This window comes from Styela clava, chromosome 1 (genome assembly GCF_964204865.1).
Source record: "Styela clava chromosome 1, kaStyClav1.hap1.2, whole genome shotgun sequence".
NCBI classification, from domain to species: Eukaryota; Metazoa; Chordata; class Ascidiacea; order Stolidobranchia; family Styelidae; genus Styela; species Styela clava.
In genome coordinates this window covers 7,602,551-7,626,395 of record NC_135250.1, presented here as the reverse complement: position 1 = coordinate 7,626,395, position 23,845 = coordinate 7,602,551, and the positions used below count along the sequence as shown (strand labels likewise).

The 23,845-nt window shown below is 35.6% G+C and overlaps 2 protein-coding genes across 3 annotated transcripts; both read right to left on the bottom strand.

Moving 5' to 3' along the window:
• Nucleotides 1-2,561: 2,561 nt before the first annotated feature.
• LOC120338891 (large neutral amino acids transporter small subunit 4-like) lies at nt 2,562-11,881 on the bottom strand. Its single transcript, XM_039406881.2, has 13 exons — nt 11,696-11,881; nt 11,201-11,277; nt 9,077-9,243; nt 7,842-7,897; nt 6,875-7,044; nt 6,659-6,792; nt 6,379-6,501; nt 6,101-6,300; nt 5,358-5,475; nt 4,915-5,035; nt 4,764-4,837; nt 4,388-4,511; nt 2,562-3,701 (listed from the first exon to the last, which is right to left on the bottom strand). The coding sequence occupies exons 1-13, from the start codon at nt 11,850-11,852 to the stop codon at nt 3,420-3,422; spliced, it is 1,803 nt and encodes a 600-aa protein (XP_039262815.2). The 5' UTR covers nt 11,853-11,881; the 3' UTR covers nt 2,562-3,419.
• Nucleotides 11,882-15,816: 3,935 nt separating this feature from the next.
• Nucleotides 15,817-23,631, bottom strand: LOC120338936 (alpha-tectorin-like). Of its 2 annotated transcripts, none has more exons than XM_039406961.2 (11): nt 23,564-23,631; nt 23,118-23,221; nt 22,778-22,889; nt 22,387-22,564; nt 21,080-21,249; nt 19,211-19,385; nt 18,531-18,601; nt 17,966-18,152; nt 17,613-17,750; nt 17,271-17,409; nt 15,817-16,595 (listed from the first exon to the last, which is right to left on the bottom strand). In XM_039406961.2, the coding sequence occupies exons 2-11, from the start codon at nt 23,170-23,172 to the stop codon at nt 16,363-16,365; spliced, it is 1,458 nt and encodes a 485-aa protein (XP_039262895.2). In that variant the 5' UTR covers nt 23,173-23,221; nt 23,564-23,631; the 3' UTR covers nt 15,817-16,362. The 2 variants fall into 2 exon arrangements, with proteins under 2 accessions (XP_039262895.2, XP_039262885.2); XM_039406951.2 differs by having other exon boundaries at nt 15,818-16,598; nt 23,564-23,628.
• Between the last annotated feature and the right edge of the window lie 214 nt (nt 23,632-23,845).

Sequence of the window (23,845 nt, the reverse complement as noted above, 5' to 3'; positions counted from 1 at the left end):
TTTCGGTTTGTTTGTGAGGAACGTCTGGAGGCGACGTTCGGGTGTGCGGTAGAGATGTACCGATGTATCGGTATCGGGTATCGGCAATATCGGCCATTTTTTCGGTATCGGCCATGTATCGGTATCGGTTAGATTAAGGCCGATATTTCCGATATATTTACCATTTTGATATGGTCCAGAATATTTTGAAAGATAAGTTGGAATAGTACTTTTTAATTTATTTTTTGTTTGAAGAGATCGTGAGCTATGATCTATACATGTCCCACCCCCGCGATAGAATAGGATTCACGTGTTTTTAGCTATTTATCAGCCAAACCGCTCAACTAATTTGGCTATTTTCGCTGTTAAATATTTATACGACGACATTTTTAATATTACATAGTAATTATGAAGAAATATATCAACACAGCACAAAACAAAAAGCAACTAGGCACCCAGTTTTAAATCATACAGTGGAATTGGGGTCCCTATTAACGCCACATAGACTTTTGGCACGGGTATAATTTCTAACTTTTGTCATCAAGTACGAGTGTCATTTAGTCCGTCGACATCGATAAACTTAATTCCGACACAATTATCCCTCTACGCAGGTAATAATTTTAATTTTGTTTAACTACACAATTACTTTATAGATATATTAGCATGGCCGCCTAGCCCTATAGACTGTCTCAAAATATATGATAGCAATTGTAAAATATTATAAAATAGTAAAGTAAACAAACATTCTCGACGGTTATGGGTAATCCTCCTTTTTGTCGGTGCTGATTGATAGTCTTTCATGTTGGCTTTGACTTATTGCTTCGACGATTACGATTAGCCACGAAATAAAAAACTTGTAAAATGCTTTTAATTTGAACGTAGGCGCTAGAATGTGTGGGCGATATTCTTTTAAACACGAATAACGATATTCGAGGATCGCGATATTAACATTAAATTCAAATTGGACATCCCGGCTTATGAGTTTTCTAATTGAACACCGAGATTACTAGCGTTACTGTACAATGTATCTTAATCAGTTAGAGCAGGGGTCGGGAACCCATGGCTCGCGAGCCATATATGGCTCTTTTGGTGACTGCATATGGCTCCCAGAAAAATCTAACTTTCTGAGGCTAAGCTTACTATTATTACGATAACTCTTTTATAGCCAAATATGGCAGGAAATTTGTCAAAACGTTTTGAAAACGCGAGCCAAGCGCATGTAAGAGAATTACCAGACAGGCATTGTGACATAACTAGCCGCAACTAGGGAATTCTGTAACATATATTGTGACATCACAAATTGATGAAGTCGTATTTTTTCATATTTAGATCTGACTAGCAAAGCTAGTTTTCAAATACTACGGAAATGCCTAAACAAAAGAAGGGTGATGACTGTTGACATGAGTGTCGTAGATTTAATCTTGTGCTGTATATGAGCAGCCGTTATTAATATCCTGTAGCAACAACATGCAGCATCAGAAGTCATATAAACAGATATTGACATTGTATGTGTTGACTTTTGAGTAAATATTTCAGGCCTGATTAGCTGAAGAAATTCTATATGGCTCGCGCGAAAATCCAATTGTACCTTTTATGGCTCTCTTGACCAAAAAGGTTCCTGACCCCTGAGTTAGAGCAAACACCAAACATTAATTTCATATTCTGTGATATATCTTTTTTTTCGATCTGAAATAATGTGTACTACGAACAACGCTCAAAGACCATTGTTTTAACCCGTCTGCCTTACACAGCACACCTAATTAAGTAATATTCACATAGTATCGGTATCGGAATATCGGTAATATCGGCGTTTTTGTAGTATCGGCGTATCGGTATCGGCGACAAAAGTGGTATCGGTACATCTCTAGTGTGCGGCGGGGTTGTGTACTTGGAAGCAAACTTTTTTGCATTTATGCCAGCGTCGAACTGCAGGAGTCGTAATTGTCAAGTGTACCAAATTATATCAACCTAGAGTGCAGTGCCTTAGACCAAAATTTGTATACGGCAAACGAAACAAGCCCGAAAACTTGTACTGCTTTTTTGTACTTGGGAAGAAAATACAGTGTAGAAACTTCACAATATTGATGCATATCTTGCAGTTACAAGTTATAGATTTAGAATATTCCGATTTGAAACGGACTTTTCATTTGAATTTGATTTCTATCTACAAAAATTATAGTATTAGTAAATAATGAGTGTATGCGATATTTGTAAATTAAGAATAGTTGAAGTGATACTGGTACATAGATCCTACTCTGATAGCAATATCACAAAAGTTGTTTCTCCAACAAGCCCATTCCACGAAAAGTACCCTCGCAAAACAATTGCCTCAAAAGTCGTTTGCCCAAAAACCACAATGCTCAAATGTTCCATTTTCGCAAGAATTCATCATGGCGATTATTCGTTCTCACTGAAATCTATTCGCGCAAAACTTTATTTTCTCTTATGCGCATTCCAACAAAAACATGCGTGGCTATGTACTACGGGTTTTCTATGGCGACATACCACCCACACAGAATTATGATTTAAAAAACTCTGCCCTTACATTGTATCCGGTAAATGGACAAAATGACAGACATTAATCAAGAATTTCATGTTTTTAATTCGTTAATAACTGAATCAGTTCACAGTTTATTGTCAGTCAGATGCGACATATAAATGAAAATAACTAGCATGAAAAACAGAAAAGGAATGAAAGTTATTGTATTTTCCCGCACTATACGGACATAAGTTTCCGTAATAAACGCTATTAATGTAAAATAGTTTCTCGAATTAAAAGACCTTGTCGTATTTTTTCTGATTGTCAATTCATGGCGTAATGTCGGCAATAATTTCCCATGGGTATTGTTAACTCATTTTAATCGAAGACACTGGAAACGCGAGACCAAAAATGAGCACGTATTTTCGTTGCAAACGTACTCGTCTAGATTATAAACCTAGTTTACAAATATTTGCCTAACCACTGTTGTGAGCATAATAAAAAAAACGCATGGGCGTCTCTCTTTGAATCCAATCTAGTTCAGGGGTGGGTAAATTGAAGTTTTCCATTCGGCCCACTTTTACCTGCTGAAATTACAACTAGTTTTTATGGATATGAATTTCCGGTACATCAATTTCAGTACTTCAATTCTTCTGTCTATATTCACGTCACTTGCTAATCTTCCAATTTTATCGACAGCATCTCCTGCAGCGAATACCTATTGCTTTATATCAGTGAAACGATCCGACAGGCAGTTATTTGGTTTGATGGATTATTATCGATGCCAGCCAAATAAACTGTTTTCATTCACAGTTTCATTTTGAGTTATAAACCTCCGGCCCAGTAACCAAGTCTATTATCTGTGAGTGGCCCACTTAGGAAAGTAATTGCCCACTCCTGATCTAGTTGTACCACGCAGGATTCAAAAATATAGTTCAAAGTTATGACGTTGTTTTAAAGTTTAGAAAGTAATGGCAGATATACTCAAATGTAGCGCTTGTTCTTCTTCCAAGTCTTTTGGCTCTTTGTTGAGGTTTTTATCCGAAACGTGATATCCGTTACCGTTCATTTTGGCGGGCTCATCGTCGTCGTCTTCTTCTTCGGCAATAGCATCCAACTTTTCTGCTTTCTTTTTCATTGCATCGGTCAAATTTAACTGTCTCGTGTATTTTCGCCCGTAGATGAATAAGTAAATTGGAAGACCAAAGCCTGATATGCTTAGTATAAGAAGTCCGAGGTTGATCTGAAAAAATATAAGCGATGACTGCTGATTCGAAGCCACACAGCTTCCATGATTCCGTGACTATAAGTTATAATAGTACATAGAACATAGCCAGCTTTTGTCTTTTGGCAAACACTAGGATGATGCATGAAATCCCAGCATGGAGACACCAATTTTCTGCTATGCACATAAATATAAGGTATGTGTGCATGCGGAAGTCGATGGTGTTATTTTTCTTTAAGTTTTAAGGCAAGCTGTGTTCGGTAATGAAGCTTTTCTATGGTACTTATGAATAAAAATAAACATAGAAAATCTAAGAATAGATAATTAGGATATTTTTGAGTAGATGAAATCAAATAGATTATTTGGTCAACACCTTATGGCTGCCATTCCGGTACTCTCGCAGTATATGTACGAGGTTACGGTTAGGCCCAAATTTTATTCCGATTTTCCTTAAACTTTCCGGTTGAACTGAGGTTTCAAAATTAGATACCTCGATATTGGCACATACACTTCTGGAGCGCCGCCATTCCTAGCAGGACATGCGAGATTAGCTAACACGCACCGTAGTTTGAGTTTTAGATACACGAACTAGACTAGATTGAAGTGAGAAACTGTAGGCAATAAGCAGTTACATATATCATCATCTCCCGCGGGATTCAAAGTTGCAATTTGTTGTCATATGCACATTTCAATTATCCACTTACCCAAAAAGGATCTCCTCCGAGGGAATTGTTGATTACTACAAATAGAGGATCTTGAATTAAAATAAACAGTGCAGAAAGAAAAGATGAAAGTCCAGTTAACTTTCCAAAATGCGAAAAATGATACCTGCAAAATTAAAAAAAAATAGTAATTTGAAGGCGTATGAATGAATCCTAATTTTTTTAGTATTGTCAATTTGTTGGCTGATGATTTTCTCGTGCTCTAAGACTAGTGACAGTGTAAACTCAAAATTCATATAAAATATGGGCATTATTAATACACATTTTTGGAGATGGTCTTCTCATATTAGGTAGAATACACCTCGTTGATGTCAATTACGACTCATGGCTGGTTTCTCCAACAATACATATTACTTACATGCAAGCGTATAATCCCCCAAGAGATGAATGCAGAAAAGTTCGAATGGCAGTGTGCATTACAAAAGCAACAACCTGCAACAATAAATAAAACTGTAAGTCTGTCCTTTTTATCAAAAAAAATATATATATATATATTGCGCCACACTTACTTGTAAAGGAAGGCATTTTTCAAACATAATTATGATTCCGAAAGTGACCATCAGAAGATTGGTCAGTCCAAAAGCCATCATCAAGTTCCATATGATCTGACCTTTTCTATCTTTTCCGTTACTGAAATGATAAACAAAAACCAACATTTTTCAATAAAAACTTAACAATATGGTATATATATACAATTGAAATCATTTTACTATCTTATGTGATGCGAAAATGAAGCGTTTTCAATAGGCTATATATATTTCAAATACATTTCACGCTTGGATAAGAATCTAGAAAAGTATGTATATATACGATATTTCATGCAATTAAGTTACGAATTTTTTGTATTGAAAATGAAAAAATTTTGATTACCGGTATCTATTTTCTCAAATTTGAATGATTTCAAGCTACTAAAGACTTTTGAGATCTCTACAAAACAACTAGTACAACTTACTGTCTGACATCCTCATTTTTGAATAGTTTTAACTTCCAATCCATAATGGTGCCAATTATAGGAGCCATGAAAAAGCAATTGACTTGCAGAAGCCCAAATATGAAAGTGTATTTTTCAACTAAAATGTGAAAAAATGGGTTTTGTTACATTCACAGCTCATTCTACAAGTACAAGTTTTGCACAATTAAATTCCACAAAATGAAAGTTAAATTTTACAGTTTGCTACGCATTTATTAAATAATTTAGATTTTGTCATTATCAATGCTACTTTCACCAAAAAAACAATGCCAGCCGCGTCAGCGTTTTTTTTTTATCTTAAACTATATGGAACGGGTCGAGTCTGACCCTATGGGGGGGGGGGGGGGCAAGGTTTTTGGACCAGGGGCCAAACATTTCGCCCACCTAGACTGGCGGGCCATGTAAGCGTGACGTGAAAAGTTACATTTTATGAACAATATGTTACAAAAGCAAAAGTGGAAAACAATAAGACTCGTGCCAAAACTAAATTTAATCGCAATCTCAACAAATTCAGTGAGCTTTTTTTTAGCTAAAACATCAAAACTTGGTTTTAGTTTGGTTGCGGCAGCATCAGATGGGCCAGATTGAATCACCCAGCGGGCCGGATTTGGCCCGCGGACGGTGTTTGCCAATGTCAGGGGTAGACTCTTCCCTTCTCCAGTTTACCAACAACTGAAAGGTTACAAGACATTATTCTAGTATCATTGTGTCTTACATATTCTTACCAGTCTCATCTTTAGTTTCTTGATCTAATTCATTAAGGTCAGCAGCTGCCTTGAAATACATTTCCATCCATCCCATGTATGCGATTAGGCGGAGTTGAGTTAAACTAATTGTCAAAAAACTCCACAATACACATGGGGTTACTATAACTCGGATAAACGGGTCGATTTGGGAGCTATTTTTGTTTTTACTGATGTCCATCCTATGAAAAAGTAGAATTTTTAAAAGTGAGAGAAAAGGGAGATCATAAACGAAGAAGGGAAAACGATAGAAAACTTACAGCGACTCAAGTGGATCAATATCAATGCTACTCATTCGTCTTCCAACACTTGATGTATGATGTAAAAATTGTTTTCCTGATATTTTATGATCAAACTTCAGATCTCCAAAATTGAATTTGATTCTGCAAAAGAAACAAAAAGACTGTAATGTGTGGCACCTACCATGTGGGACCAGCACTTGTGACAAAGATAACACATGGAAGTGGATAAAAAAAACTTCAAAAATCATACGGGGAAACATGGCATCTGGAATTCAAAATAATCTAAATTGTAACTCACGCATAGGTAATGTCATCGGGTCCCGGTAAAGGTTCTTGAGGTATATTCATATAACAATTGATAAATGTAAAAAATCCTAAAATTGCATGAAACATCATCAACCATGCAAATGGTATACCGGTATCATAAGCAGCCTGAATAAAAATGAAAAAAAAAGTTACAATCTGGAATTACCCGATTAAAAGGACTTGTCTTGAACCCGAACCACATACTCACTTTGAATAACATATAAATCACTGCAGACGCAGAATATGATCCGATCATTAACGCGATCATAGTAGAACGAATATTTTCGAATAAATTTGGTATTTGGAAGCTTGTAAACACGTACACAATTCCTCCCATACCATTAAGACAAACGGCTGGTGCCATAAGAAAACTGTATCCTGTAAAACAATATATATAGCAATGCTTAAATACAGGACAGGAGTTACGCGATTGCAATACGTGAGGCCGCAGTGGGCTCCAATTTTCCATAGGCCCCGCTCTAACTCTTGGTGTAAGTTTTACATTTAACTATTATAAATAACAGGAGAGCGATGCTCAAATAAATGCACACAGAGACCAAAACGAAGTAGTACGCGCGGGTATGCAATCTTTCACAGTAGAATACCGGTACCGCGACTCGCTTCACGACTCGCTTGACCACCAGATTTCAACGAATGCAAACGCGGAACCGCCACGAAGTGCGCAATATTCAATTTTGACACACACAAAAAACGAAATCCCACAGAGCCCACAGAAATTGGAATGAATAAAAGCAATAGCCTTATGTCGACAAATACAATTTTTAACCCCGGCAAATAAATTTTATAGCAATTGGTGCAGTAATTAAAAAGAAATGCGACTTTCACATACCAACAAGAATACGAAAAGAAAGACGTCCAACAAGAGGAACAACAAAATAATAACAAAACGATCTATATATACATTTCGTGTCCCAGAAGGGAAAGATCCTCAAATATATAGTTACAAACGTCGCGTACCGGTATAAAATTTTTGCCACAAACCGTACCTTAATCCGATGAAATAAGTGTATAATGTTCAATGTTTTTGGAAGATGGCATTCAAATTCTCGGCATATATAAGCAAGAATGAAGAGTCTCAGAGAAGGAATGTATTAAAAGTTTGGACACCTCTGCCGTACAATATTTCAACGCTATTACAATTTTTCATTACTTACTGTCGGTGTCGAGAGATCCAATTGCAAAACATGCACAGGACAGCATAAATGTCCAGCTGTTAGAAAATAAAATATCTTTGTCATACTGCCAAAAGTAAAAGATAAAAAGAATGGTTGATATTGGACGCTGTGTCTTGCGATAAAACACGCGTAAAATGGTTTCGTGGTTAGATTTTACATCAAGTTATGTAAAGGGACTGAAACCTATGGGCAGGGGGTATATTCACTTGTCTAACACAGACAGTCCCCGAACTCATAATAGAACTAAAATAAGAAAAATCGAAATAAAATGATGGCCTAACCCTAACCTGGTACACACACTACGGAAGTACCTATTTTGGAGCAAAAATGTCAGTGCGGAGTCGGAGAGATTTCTGTCGAAAGATAGGAACTCTTTGCGAGTCATTGTTTGCTGATATTAGGGTAGATTCGGGGTGGTGTGAAAAAGCCCTAAAAAATTTGTTTGTAGTATTGCCGCCCAATATCATATATCTATAGAAAACGGAAGTGACAAATTACTTAATATAAACGTCTATTTCGTTGAAGACACAATGGTTCCCTATGTTAAGAAACTATTCTAATAGGTTAACCTTGTTTTCGAACTGTGTTGTTGTCGTTTGCCGAAAATCAAATGAAATTCATTAGAATAATGTTCCAAATATCAACTCAAGCATATCCAAACGAAGCTGGTGTGAATTTAAACAATAACAACGAGAAACGACCTTTAGACTCTTGAATAATGTATGAACTCGAGTAACCTTTTGTTTTCTTCAACAAATGAACGCGAATAACCTTTGGTTATTTTGTTTCAGCCTTAAAATAATATTTTACGGCTTGCTATCGTCAAATCTGTCAGATTGTAACACCACGGTATTCAAGAAAACACGGGCTGACTATTCAAGTATTCACACAAAGTAATATGGACGTGGATTACATTAGAAGTTCGCGTTAAATCGTGCACTGTATTTAACTAGCGGAAATCTTTGCAAGTTCGTCCTACCTAACAGGCGAAAACGGTTGTTTTTGATTATACTTTCCCGCGATTACGTTAAAAAATATATAAACGCCCTGTCGATATATTATAATTATTGATTACCAAGAAGTTTTGCTTTTAACTTTCGAGAAAAATAATATTTTCACATGGGTTCACCCCATAGGAGTAGCTGACGTGCATATGTATGAAATATAATTCGATCACGAATAAAGTCGAGATCTAAATTCATTCACATACTTACCATCCAACCATTCTCATAACTCGTGATCCATACTTGTCCATGATTATACCGAGAACAACAGTTACTGCACTGAGAAGACTAGATCCAATAGAAAAATACCGGTTCAAGATTTCGTCTTGTGCTGCACATGTTGGATGCTGGAATTCAGATTCTGTGGGAGTTGAGTTCTGTTCGAAAAATAACATTACACAGTTTTGATACACGATTCGCGATTACTTTGAAAATAAAAGACAATCTTTACAGCTAAGTGGACTTTCACGAGCTCTGTCATACAAAAGATTTGAAAAGTTATATAATAACAGGGATAGACAAGAACGAGGTGGCCAGAAAATAAAAATAAAAACATTTTAAGGAATCATATTCATCATCCAGTGTGACGCAATAAACGCCGCAGTGAAATGAAGGGTTGCCATCGCCAGATGAAACCAAAGGTGAAATTCGCCGGTATGGGGTGGTTAGAAATAGAGATATAGAAGCAGAAGAATTCAGTAGCGTGATGCCCTCTGAACGCAAACCCATTTTCCGGCCTTTGAAGAAAAGTGAAATAACCCATTTAGTGCAATAGCGTTATGTCACACTTTGAGACAACGCCCGCCCAACATAAAACTCAAGGCCGTATCTATTGATATTATATTATTATCAAAACCAGACTTCACGATTAGTCTTTATTATGGTGCCTGCTATAAATTTCGCATTCATCCTTCAATAACGATAAGACAATATCATAACTCTTCTACAATAAACTATTCTACGCGCATGATCTTGGTATAGCTTCCAATTTTCTCACTATTTTATTACGCGAGTTCGTCGAAGTTCATGTTTGAATTCCGGGTAGCTTGAAGTCTCGGCTCAACAGCGTCCCATACTTGGCCGGGTACGAACTCTTGAATAATAAACTATTCTACGCGCATGATCTAGGTATAGCTTCCAAATTTCTCACTATTTTATTACGCGAGTTCGTCGAAGTTCATGTTTGAATTCTGATTAGCTGGAAGTCTCGGCTCAACAGTGTCCCATACTTGGCCGGGTACGATTTTTCGGCCACGTTAAGCAAATTCGTCAATATTAAACTAGTGTGACGTAATAAACGTCGCAGTAAAATGTTGTGAAATCACGTTTTGAGTGTTTGTAATTGAACGACCTATCGTCCGTTTCAAAATCAATATTATTACTCAGCGAAATTGTCGCACGGAGACAATAAAATACATTTAATACGCACTATATAGCACAAACTATCGTATTTTCCATCCGCTGGTGCGAGTAAACATGTTAACTAATTTTCATTATTTTTTCTATGCATATATACATACTAACATACATGTATATAATATTGGAAAGCCTTAGAATTTTTATTTTTTTTTATTCAAACAGCGATTCGAATATTTAAGTTTTAAATTCGACAACCGCCGAGCAATCAATCACTTCGCTTTTGAAGTTTTGCCAGTATATGTATTTCAGATGTTGAGTCTTTCTGAATTAAATTTTATCACTGGTGAAGAATTATTATGAATCTTTCTGTTGGGATATTTCCCATTCAATTTACAGTAGTATGAAATAATGGTTCAATAAATCTCCCGGATTATGATCCATATAATTTTACCAGTGAAATTTTAGGATGGATGTACTTCATTTAAAGGTATTTTTCAAATACAGTACTAGAATAATTTGAAAAGCAAAATTAACTCTCTTACTGATCATATGATCATAGTTAATCACGCTTTCCTATAATTTATCCGATAATTTTTCGAGTATGCAACGAGCTCGTTTGAATTCGTGCCTCCGAAAATGAAGGCAAATCTAAGATAGCCATATCACAATTTTGAATTGCAGGGCAATTGGGGTCATTTCCATCGGCCCATGCTTGATGTGTTATAAAAATAAAACGATTTTCGAAAGGTGACATTTTATGTATTTGATTCGCTAATAACAAACAGTTTAGCGGTTGCACAATGCGGAACTAGGATTACGTAAATTTATTTGCACTTTTCTGTAGTAATTTCTATATGTTTCTCAGGGATAACACCTGTACAAATTCTCTGAAAAATGTGTACTCAGAAATGAAAATTCCAAATTATAAAAAAACTAACAAAAACCGAAATAGGGAAGCAATAAAAATCTACTTACGGTCGAGGTAAACATGACTGGCGCTGGTGACGTCGCATTTGGTGAGGTAGTGTTATATAATGTTCCGTTTTCATTTTCTAAAAAAGCAAATATATAAATACATACATGTACTAAGCGCAAAACAATCAGTCGATTCGGAATATGCTGCCTATCTTGCGCAATGAATATCAACAAGATTTCGTCCAACGAAATTAACAGTTTAGTAGAAACGGGATATGTTAACCCGAAAAGTAAATTGGATTTTTGTGGCTACGATTTAGATCCCCATTGAGTCTTGTCGCATCCCGACCCGATATCAGCACAGGAATAATGTCGGTAACTTTCCCGATTCTTAATCGGCCTCCCCAACGGCTGAACGGCGAAGATCAATACTATTATTGAGGTGGTATCCTGGTGACACGGGACGAGGATTTCTCATTACTTTTAAAGATATTCATTCTGCAGTTTTGTCAATATTCTACCCTTAATTATAGAGGGTAAAAAGCCAATACTTACCTTCAATACAAAGGTTTGAATAAAACCCTTCTTTTTTCAACATTAACAGTAACGAACTCCATCCTAGTAATACAGCCGCAAACGTCAAGTTTTCTATAACCGCTGTTATAGCTATCCACCATTTTCTGTGCTTAGCTTGAGCTAATGTAGGCGCCATAGTAAATAAGAATATATATTCTCTAGAAATAACAAAATTATAAACAAAAAATTACTATCAAAAATAGAAACATCGTGAATGCAATATCATACTTTGTCACCAAATTATTCCGTCTACTTAACTGTAGATAACATTTAAATAATAGCTGAACTTTGAGGCGTACTTGATACACATGAATCAACTGAAAATGTTCTAGAAAGTCACCCACGAAAACAGAAAACACGCAATCGACATCACATATGATATTACTAATGAAAACGTACCGGTATTCAATTCTTAGACTATGAAATTTCTGCCAAACTAGGCTACAATAACATGCATGTAACAAAGCCACTCTTGCGCGTTTTGTGTCATGCAGCATCCCAATTTCTCATAAAAGTTTTCTCTTCAAATTTTTTAATTGCCACCGTACTTCCGCAGAATAAACCAGTGACCATTTGTTCTCAATTGACGCCACATTTGCCACAGACTTCATTCGCTGCGTTGATGTCTCTTGTCTGCTGCGTTGTTTACAGCTTTCGGACACTAAATCGTAACGGCGTGTGTGACTCGTTGTTTATTTCAGACTACAATTTCTTTGTCTGGCTTTGAACTCTTGCATGAGTGCTTTTACGCAGATGCAACAATATTTAGGACCAATTTTCAATATAGTTGAAATAAAGATACGAATAATCGTAATAATTTACTTGGTATTTAAACTGTTTCCTTTCCTTTTCACAATGTGAAATACCCTTGTCACAGTAAAACACAGTTTGTCAGATTTGACACGAGTGTCAAAGGTTTGTTAATTGAGCTTCAAAATAATACACTAGTAACCAAGTAATAAAATATTCCTATGTCGCATTATTATAACCGTAAAACTAAATTTTCAATTCGAAGAGCGTCCATAAAATACGGCCACGATCCACGACCTCCATCACGTTCAGTCAGAAGGCAACTACACTTCAACCAAATGGGGCTACCGCAGTAAACAAAATATATTTGCACTGAAGTACTTTGCAAATCAGCTATTAATGTAGACCAATATACTCATATCATACCCTGCCGACTGCTGCCTCGTGATGACCTGTCATCTTACTTTGCTCAAGTAGCTAAATGTAAATACCCTTATTATTTCGTAATGTGTCGAGCCACATGTAGAAGGTATTATTCATATAATACCTTATTGTTCAACATTAGGAATGTAAAATTTACTTACTTTCTACTATGCAGAAAACTATCAAAAATAATGTCTGAACTTGCTTGCAATACGCTGTGATTTTACATTTTCTCCGGGAATTACTGTTTTATTTTTATTCCGACGATTGAATGATACTAAAATTCTACTATGTTTTACATTATTTTCTCTCGATAACTTTCGAAATCGTGAATTATTTAATGGTCTCCTGGTTCCATATGTTCCTCGATGTAACGCCCACTCAGTGAAAAATTAATTTACCAGATTAACATAATATATTACGTTATGACATTATTTATTGTCTTCCGCTTTTTAAGAATTTTGAGTTTTGGAAATATGATTCTGAAAGGCAAATTTGTTCAGTCTGGAAATAGTTTTTCAATCTTATATATGAATCTAATTACAACTTAAAAAACAACACGAAAACAAAAACATACAAATATTTTTCTCAAATTTTATCAACAATAATTTTTAGTCGTAAGTAGAACATGAATATGCATAAAAAACAGTAATTCGAAGTTTTTGTTTCAAGCACACGATCCACCAACGATATTTTCGCGCCTGCTTTTATTATAACATGTAACCCCTTTCCGGGTAACTAGCTTTTCTCGTCTCGTTTTTACTCACTTCAACTTGTTTAAAGGCTCGAAACTTGCTCTGCAAACGATGGGAAACAACAGTTGACCATAAAGAACAATTCTCCAACAGTTGTACTGCGGTAGCAAGCGGAAATATAATGTGCGCTAATCGGAAAGAGAAAGAACAGATGTGGCAACACAAACTTTACTTCGTAGTGGTGACCAACACAGAACACACCAATGCACATCAATTTCGCTGACTGATTCTGACTTAGATGAAAACTGACCAAGCAGTCACTGGTAGGTTGTATATGAAATATTAATAAAATTTATCATTCGCATTGTTCACTGTTGTTTGTTCAGGTATTTCACACAGTGTGAATGCAACGCTTGCATATATTTTATTTACACAATCTGCAGTCGACCAACCGCTTGTCGTCCATTTCCACCTCCCCTTTTAATTAAATACGACTCAAACAGGTACGGAAGGTATGGGAATAAAAGGCCAAGCTTTTACTACAACGAATTTCTTGCTTATCTCCATGAACAAAGACACAACTTTGTCGGCACATTTCCATCTGTGCAGCTCAAGTCATCAAAGTTTAAGTAACAGGAAAATAAATGATTCGTCGGCAATATGACGGCGCTTGTGCAATTACTCATAACACCCGTATTGCGAAACTGTTTGCGTCGTATTTTGTGTTGACTAGGCACCAACACCCGTTTTATTGACGTCCCTTGTTTATGACGAGCACGTAAGGAAATACACGCTCAATGCATGACCCAAACATGGCTTTTATTTGCGAACTCAAATTGCGAAATAGATAGATTTGCCACAGTGGACGATCATTTTCATCCGGCACGGCACAAAGTTGCAAATGGCGTATAGGATTTGGTTTATCGACCACAGAATTTGTTTTAGTTTGAATAACGACATCGTAATGAGTTGGAGACATGACAACTAGAAATACATTTCGTATTCCATGGAATTGCGATAGCAAAATCGTGGCATTTTGGAACATATCTTTGCAGTCTGGTATACATACTCATTATCCTTTTTCTTTCATGGAGTATTTATATCAAAATCGTGGCATATACTTAATTTAAAATGCAAACACTTCACTACAACTGGCTAAAGATGACATTCTATCTGCAGACAATATATGTATCATATGTAAACTCAAATCTACTAGACTACATTCTTATTCTCTATTAGTTGAATGGGAACTAACACTAACATGGGAACTAACAAATGCTATTTCATTTATTAGCTGTTCACTGTGCTTCAATCAAATCCGAAAAACAAGTCTGGACGATTGGATGTGCCTCCGATACCACGTACTTGTTTATTCAATAAATTTATGAAAGATTAAAATCAATACTGACGTTGCCAGTTATAATTATGTATTGCTAATCCGGAATGTGTTTTTATTTTCACAAACAACATCAATCACCTGGCATCTTATTGATCAGTTTTGTGGCAGAGATTGATTTGGATAGGGAAGATGTAACACTTTTATAATTGCATATAACTCGTTCAAACATTTCTTCTTAAAGGTGGGTACTTTTGCTTTGACTACTATTAATATTTCTGTAATGGTTGTAAGCAACGCATTATAAAATTCGCGAACGCTAAATTTAAATTTGAAACAATTTATGTTAATAACGAGTATCAATGTTGCCATAACCTAAATCTTGTTTTGGAGCGAATGAGCGTGGAAGAGCAGTCACCACGTCGGACGAAAATTATGGTCAATACCTCTAATCACGTAAATTTTATTTTTCAATTTTATGTAGTGTGCTCAAATAAATCATAATCCGTCGTATGTATCGTTAAACCACACTTCTGGCGTTTACGCAACATGTTTATTGTGTTACGAAACCCAAAGGGGGCAATTAAAACAGTCTTTCCTCCTGGTTCAAATTTATGAGTACTGAGAATAGCGAATACACACCGCTTCTTTTGGATAAATTTTGTATACTTTAACCTTACTTTGGGGTTTCTCAGCTATACTGATTCTGTAATTCATTTTTAATTTATTTTTTATTTTAATTCATTATTCCTCGCCTTACATGCTGATTATGGAGTCAAAATAAACTTATACTTGTGCATCGGGGTGCAATTCCAGTCGGACTTGCAAACTGAATATAAAGGAATGAATCAAATAACTAAGTACCTATATGGGTAACAGCAACCTCGCTATACAAGAAAATAACATTACAATTATGCAATTAAGTTGGTATATATTTATGAAAAGGAGCACTGGCGAAAATGACATTTTTACGTGGTATCATTCCACTTTGAGAAAATACAGATATTTCCACAAACCCACATATTTATCGAGCATTTACAACCGAAATGACCCTAGTATCAATAGACAAACTTTAGCACTTCGACTGATGACGTCATGATACGATTTTATTTCAAATAATAATTTCCATGTGTTCGTAAAATGACGACAAAACGAGTCTGGCATTGTTTTGTTGAATCCCAATTTGCGGATACGTTTGGAAACATATCATTGCCAATTATCTCGGCAAGTTTCTCAACTTGCAACCGGGTTGTCATGGAAACGAAGGTATTCAAAAATCCACAATAACACATACCTTTGTGGTGGCCAAATATGGTCAAATATAAAGGGCGTATTGTAATAGTAAATTCACGTATTTTCATATGTTTTGTTTTGTAGATGTAAAGAAATTCTATAACATAATATCTGAGTATATTTTATGTATTATATTGGAAATAAACAGATTAAGCATTTTCACATAGAGGTATCTTTTCTTGTGGCAAATTTCCAAGGTTTTCCAGATTACTCGCTCTCACGGTTCTGCAGTACCGGCAGGTGGCGTATAAGAGCACAACAAATACGGCAAACATGCAGACAACAATGGCGGACATCTTTAGACCTTCGACGTCGATGTTCTCTGCGTTTTCGATTACTAATTTCCATTTTCGCAAAATGGAAGGAATAGTTCTGTGTGGAACTTCTGGAACAAAAGCAGATAGATTACAAATTTATTACGACAGTTTTTTTTAAAAAGCAGCAGGGCAAAACTAAACACATACTTAAGCGAAGAGAGTAGTAACGCGGCAACGGTACAATATAAAAACAAGAATATCGGTCAGAGACCGAGGACTCATCGATTGAAAGTTGGAGGATCCCCCAAAACAGCGCTCTTACTCCATAGTGACACTTTGTGTCCCATCACTAATTAATTAATAACTCGCTAATTATACGACATAATTCGCCCAAAATCTCAAATAGGCTTTTGGTCCGAGATATGATGAATGCACATGCAAAATCTGGAGCAGATTCAATCTCGCTTTCGTGAGATATCGCGTGCATCTAACAGACATACACACAGACAGACAGATACCTATCAACAAAATAAAAACACCGGTACCAGAAAATACTACTATTCAAATATGACATCATTAGTATTACAATACAATTTGGGTGAGGGGATTAAAATAGTTAGATTGTTAGAATATAATAGACTCAAAAAATTTAGAATAACTCGAAGAATCTTTTAATAGGAAATTTTATAATTCCAAAAGCACTATTAATATATTTTTTATTTCGAGTGCCTCCAAATGAAAATAATCTACTGAAACCTATCGTTTATGTTAAGTTTTATACAGTCTGCGTTAGAATATACCTGTTGAAGTCGGCATCTCGTCAAGGTCTTTTCTCAGGCACGTCTGGTCATCGTTTTGCAAATGATAGTCTGAGTAGCATCTACAAGCTCGCGAACCGTTAATGACAGTGCATATCTGCTCGCATTCAACCGGTTCCTTCTGGAGTTTTATTGTTGAATATTAACATATGTATCATTGAAAGATATAGAACAAGTATATTTAATTTAAGTATTAAAAGCAACATGACTCAATTTTTATTCATTTTAGTTATAATGCCCATGAACATCAAGCTTTTCAATTTTTCACAGAAGTTTTTACTTTGATAGAATAAGTCAGAACTAGATGACTACCGGTAACATTACCAAACAGATAGAGTCCTTTATCGCAATTGATATTGGAGATATTGCAGATGAAGTATAATTTGTTCTTCTCTGCTGTTGTTCTGTCCCGTGTCGTAGTCCCGTGGAAAAGATACTGCGCTTTTTTCTTGCGGAACAACTCTATATATAAAAAATTACAATTATCATCATATATAATTTAGCTATTATAGTTGAGGAAGCAGAGGTAATACATCAATGCTGCTGGAACTATAAGCTTGGTAATTCTACCTAAACTCATATCTTGACTGACTAGAACAGGATGCGTGGTCAGTGCAATAGCATTGTGGGTAATGACAGACGATTTTCAGGCACATCTCCTGCAATATCTAACTTACTTGTGTCGTACATCCCGTCTGTGCAGTTGAATCACAGAACGCTAGACTGCAGTGAACATAGATTTCCTGTCCGGACACAGAGAACCCAGTCCACAAGAACGAACGGACTCCGAACACAACTGTATCAGAGGCATAGTTTTCAGTCACGGTTACTCCGGAATCTGCGTATAATGTTGCTTCAGGACATCTGAAAATATAACATTTACAAACTATATCATAAATTTGTAAACAACGATTTTGCCTAAGATGGAGCTTTAATTTTGCCAAAAAGTCATGAATTTTATCCCAAAAATATTTTTTGACAGTATTCCTCCCGGATCGTTCGGTTTTGTGCTTATAGGGATCTGTTAGGCTACTTCTATAGGTCCAACAAAGGGTGAGTGAGTTTCATGCAAAAGAGATTTAGATTAGCTCGTCAACCACACGCGCCACTCTTCGTCTTCGTCACCGTTCATTTAATTGAGTTGTTATTTTACCTTTCCGTGAGATTTACTGAATTGTCAATTCGACCTGTGGTTACTGCAGGCCTACATTGGACCGGGAATAATTGAAATATAAACCTTACCCGCCAACAATTAAATCGATCCTTTCACTATTCGTTGAGTCTGACGTAGGCGTGGCCCAGCAATATTCGGCCTAAATTAAAAAATTGAAACTAGGGTTTACATCCCAACGTTATATGATTATTTGAATCTTTTGTAAAATGTAGATGTACTAATGTAAAAATGGGGGATTTGAGTAAAACACCCACCCTACGTTTTAATCAGTAATTATCTAGTTTGGTCCAGGTTAGGAAGGATTTAAAAATTTGCATTTCCAGCGCTATCTGTATTCCTTAATACCCTAACTGGATAATTACTAAATTTTATTTTGAGCGGTGGCGAGGGTGTTTTTTTGGCGGGGACTATCTAGAAAAGATCCTATTATTCTAAATAGATTTAATTTATCATTTAAATGAGGATGTTTGTCTACCGTCTGACGAATATAAGAGAGATGGTCGGGTCTGTTTAGGAGGCGTTCGCCGCCAACAAAGTTCACGTATCTGGAAAAATCAACTGATTTAGGGTTACCAGATGAGGTATTTCGTTTGGTCACATGATCTGAAACGTCATATTTTTTTTTATCGGAATATATATTAGATTTCTGCATACTCTTATTTGATTATTTGAGCCGTGTTTGGTGTGAAATACAAATACAATACTACAGAAGAGTAAAACTAGTTTGTTAAGTCAATGTAATATATACTTGTAATATCAATCCGACACCAGCCTTCTTGATAACCATTTTAATGTAAAAGAAATCTGGAACAGTGACGAGGCGATTATCAGAGCTCAGTGAATTTGTGAGTGAACTGTCTGCAAATGCTTTCATTCTGACGGAGTACGAACCAGTGGAAATCTGATCAGTCAATTGGTAACTCCTGAAAACAAAATGTAATTGTTAAATTACTAATGGTGTTCAAGCACTATCCCGGCATTCAACTTTAGGTATATTTTAGAGGCGCTTCGGAAGTGTGTGCACCAATATGGAGGTAAATAATTTCGTTCGCCTACTTTACAGCAAGTTGTGTAATAGGACCGAATCCTATGGGCTTTCACTTGGTTAACAAAGACAGTTCCCATCTCGTAATAGAACTAAAATAAGGAAAATCGGAATTAAATTACGGTCTAACCTGGTACACATACTACGGGAGTACCATTTTAGAAATAACGATGGAAGTATCGTCATAACAACAAAAATGCAATGTTGGTTATATCCTCGTGTTTCATTGGATTAAACTCTCGAACATCATTTTTGCGAACCAAGCACACCCGAGAAAGCCATTATCCGCAGAATTATATAATATGCTAATTATAAACATTTATCTTTGTCAGCTGTTGTTTATAGTTCTGGATTCCGATAGCATCGCCTATAGGCAGACATCATATAGGAAGACTCAACTTTATAAACTCGACAACTGATATGTAGGCTACTATAATTTTTGACATTGTTACATTTTATTGCGAATTAGTACCTACCTTATCCGGAATGCAATAAATTAGGTAGACAATAGAATAACCGGAAAGATTACTGACCTTCAAAAATGGTAGCTCTCTCGCACCTCAGTGGGTACTCATTCTAGGCGTTGTTTGGAATGGAAAATCTTATATATATTATATATCGGCGCTAGGCGAGATTGTGATAGTTGTAAATAATTTGTCTGCACCAGGCCATTCATGTTTTGACTCATAAAATATCGATTTCTACCTGACGCGTTCCGTCAAAATTAATAATTTCCGAGTAGATTTAGAGGAACACTAGCTTTATTCACTATATATACTATATATATCGTATCATTGCAATTGAATGTCTGCATGTATGAAAATTGTTTTTCACTGTCAGGTAAAAAGAGTGAGCGCATACAAACACACATGTGGTTGATTCGAATCCGCTTTTTTAATCCAATCTTCGGTTAAAGGTCCTCTTGGTGTTTCCTAGAATTCTCGTATATTTCTTAGGATCATTTTCTTGTGTATAATCGCTTAAATCTACTGAATCGCATCTTGTAATTCGACATGAATTTCGAAAACACCAACCGGAGCGAGTGTTCGAACCAGATACGGTGCCTCAGAAGCAAGATGATATATTTTATGTGTATATTGATGCTTGCCTATAACAGCGTCTGGTTTATGCAGTGGTGTGATTCAAAAAATTAAGAATAAACAGGTTTCCTCATTTAAGAAAATGTATGTATGTCGCTGTATAGGTAAGCTACATTAACATGACACTCTTACATATATATATATATATATATAATATATATATATAATATATATATATGTAATATATATATAACTTTCGAAACAATGAATATACCACCAGTCGTCAGCTGCGGGTACTTTACCCATTAGCTGCTGTCGCCTAACTTCTATAACGAAAACAAGAACGGATTCACCTGCATCACAATACTTCGCACCAACCCCCTAAGTCTCCCCAACTGGTTTATGTTATATATATTAGGTATATATATGATAGTTCGAAATAGACTAATTTATTCCTCGTACTATGGGCCGGAATTGACTTTAAAATTGTCCGGCCTACGAAAGATTGCTTTTGCAATAATAATAAACTTACACTTGCTCGGGGTCTATCGCGCCCAACGTCATATCCGGCCCAACTAGGTAGGAGCAAGTGATGGAAATTGAAGCAATGTTGTCTCTTTTTATTATGACGTCATTAATATTCCAATTTCCCAGCTTCATGTGCAAGAAATATTCAAACGTTCTGACGAAATTAGCGTCTTCCTGTATAAATGTTATAATATATATATATATGTGTATAAAAGTTTTACATCGACATGCACAATTACATAAACGTGGTCAAGTCGAGTCAAGTTTATTTTTTCCAACCAGTAAATGAATAAAAAAATAAACACAGAAAATACGAGAAAAAAATGAAAATTACAGTTTTACTCAGGAAGGGAAGTTTCGAGAAACCAAAGCTGGTTATCCAGCAGCGACACCCAAGGTTAAATATCTAATTTGAAAAAGTAAAATTTTAGGATTTTTGATCCTTGACACATTAGTTTATCAAAATGTTATTTTGAACACAAGATAAACTAACAAAGCCTGCGAAGCCTGTTATTTCGGCGCAGTACCAATAAGCAGAGATGTTAATCCTTTTATCACAATAATATTGCTGTTATTAATGCATTAAAATGACTTACAGACTTCAAAAACCTCCAAAAAAATCAAGTGAGAGGTTTTTACAAAAATTGTGGGTTAAGATACGATTAAGATAAAATTTATTAAATGCGTCTCTCAGGTTTTCATTATGACAACATTCAGACGACTAGATTGGTTCAACTTGTACCAAGAAGTCATTGCTTCCATGTTTCCTCGAAAATAAGACCTAGTCTGAATATATAAAATGATTTTAATATAAGCCCTCCCCTAAATAAGACCTAATCAATAACTCGACATTTTTTGACCTAGTCGATAGCAAGAAATTTCTTCTATACGCGTTTTAAAAGATTGATAGTCTATGTTTTGCAGTTATCTTGAATAAAAAGGAGTTATTCATAAGCAGATGGATATCGATTTTCATATTTTCTATATTTCAAAATCTCGCAATTCTCTAATTTGTAAGTTTGTTTTCGATAAATGAAAATATAAGACATCCCCCGAAAATAGGCCCTAGAGTTAATTTTCGGGAGAAAATTGAAATAAGACCCAGTATTATTTTTGGGGAACACGGTATCATATTCACATTTTTTTTCAACCTATCCAATATACCGGTATTTATCATGATTTCTACTTCGTATATTCATCCTCATTACCTTTTCTCACAGTTTTCTATTCTAACCCAGGATACAGAGGTGGTTTCTTCGCTGAAGGATCATATATATACTCACATATATAAAGGATCACATAAATACTCACAGCAATAGTTGGGTTACACTCATTCCAGTTAAAAACGGCATAGTAAACTTCATTGACCGCATCTAATGTAAATTGACATGTACTTCCAACGTTCGCAATATTGATACTGGAAGAAGCATCGATAAATACGCCGTCTATGCTCGTTAAACCGAGTTTTTCAAGCTTGCAAGACGAAACGCTGCAAAAACATATGAAATTCGTCATATTCAGAAAATGCAGGAATATTCAAGCAGTGTTATATCGCTCAATTTACAAGAAGAGTTACAGATGGGTGTTGTATAATATATATCATTAAGTTTTGGTCCTGTGGTTACATACAACCCATCCAAGTAATTTGTCCATGATATGAATATATTGCCCAGTTTTTTCAATGTGCTGAAGCTTTACTTACTTCACGTACACGACCCATGTTTCGCAATCAAATACAAAATCTAAATATCCCAAAACAGCGGTCATGTTATCAACACTAGGTGGTTCTGGACTATCACAAGCGGACGATACATCTGCAAAATATTAAAATATTTAGAAAATGTCATGAAAGCACTCTCTGCAGTTTAAATCAGTTTTATTTAAAATGACCACATTTATTCTATCTCCTTTCGTAAAGGCTAACAATTCAATTTAAACAAGTTGGTTTGCTAGGAATTTGACAATGCTTAACGAAAATAAATGAGTTTTGGCTGTCCGCGATGAGTTACTTGCATGTGAGAAAAAAATATGATCCAACTTACATTGTACGTTATTGAGTAAAAAACACGTAAGTATAAATCCAGTAAATATATCCATTGCAGTTTTAGACAAGATTTGACCTCGACTTGCTCGTTATTTAGATTTGCTTGATATTAAAAGAAAAATGGCATTAAAATAATTATCATATTATCCCAGTTGCGATGTATATCTCCCGCAGAATCCAATATTCAATTGCGATTTATTTTATTATTATAAATAGTTTCCATTATATTTTTTTGTAGTTTTCATATCCTCCAAGCTTGGCGTTTCGTGCGTGTTATTGAACGAGGAGTTTTACTGGGCGCGTCCATCGTTACTGTTTCAGGCATCGGTAAGTCAGCGAATCAAGAATTCATGCTGGCAGAATAAGTTTGTTGTTGACGGATTGGTGCGCCACGCATATTTATAATTATTTATTTAACGAAATAATTCAATTCATTCTAATTACCAAAATTTACTGCCACGTCATGTGGTACATAATTCCCAACTTTCCTAATATCACCCTTGCAATCATTCTGCATTACATACATCGTATTGCTTAAATCTGCATGTGTAGCATACGATGCAAAACACAATCTGCAATTACAATGTCCTATATTTACCTTGTTAACAGGAAGGCGATTACATTTGTAAGCCTATATAGTGAGAAAAGGAAACGCAAAAATGATAAACAGATCGGGGAAAGCGCTCATTACGAATTTTACAGTGGGGAAGATGATATTGAAATAAA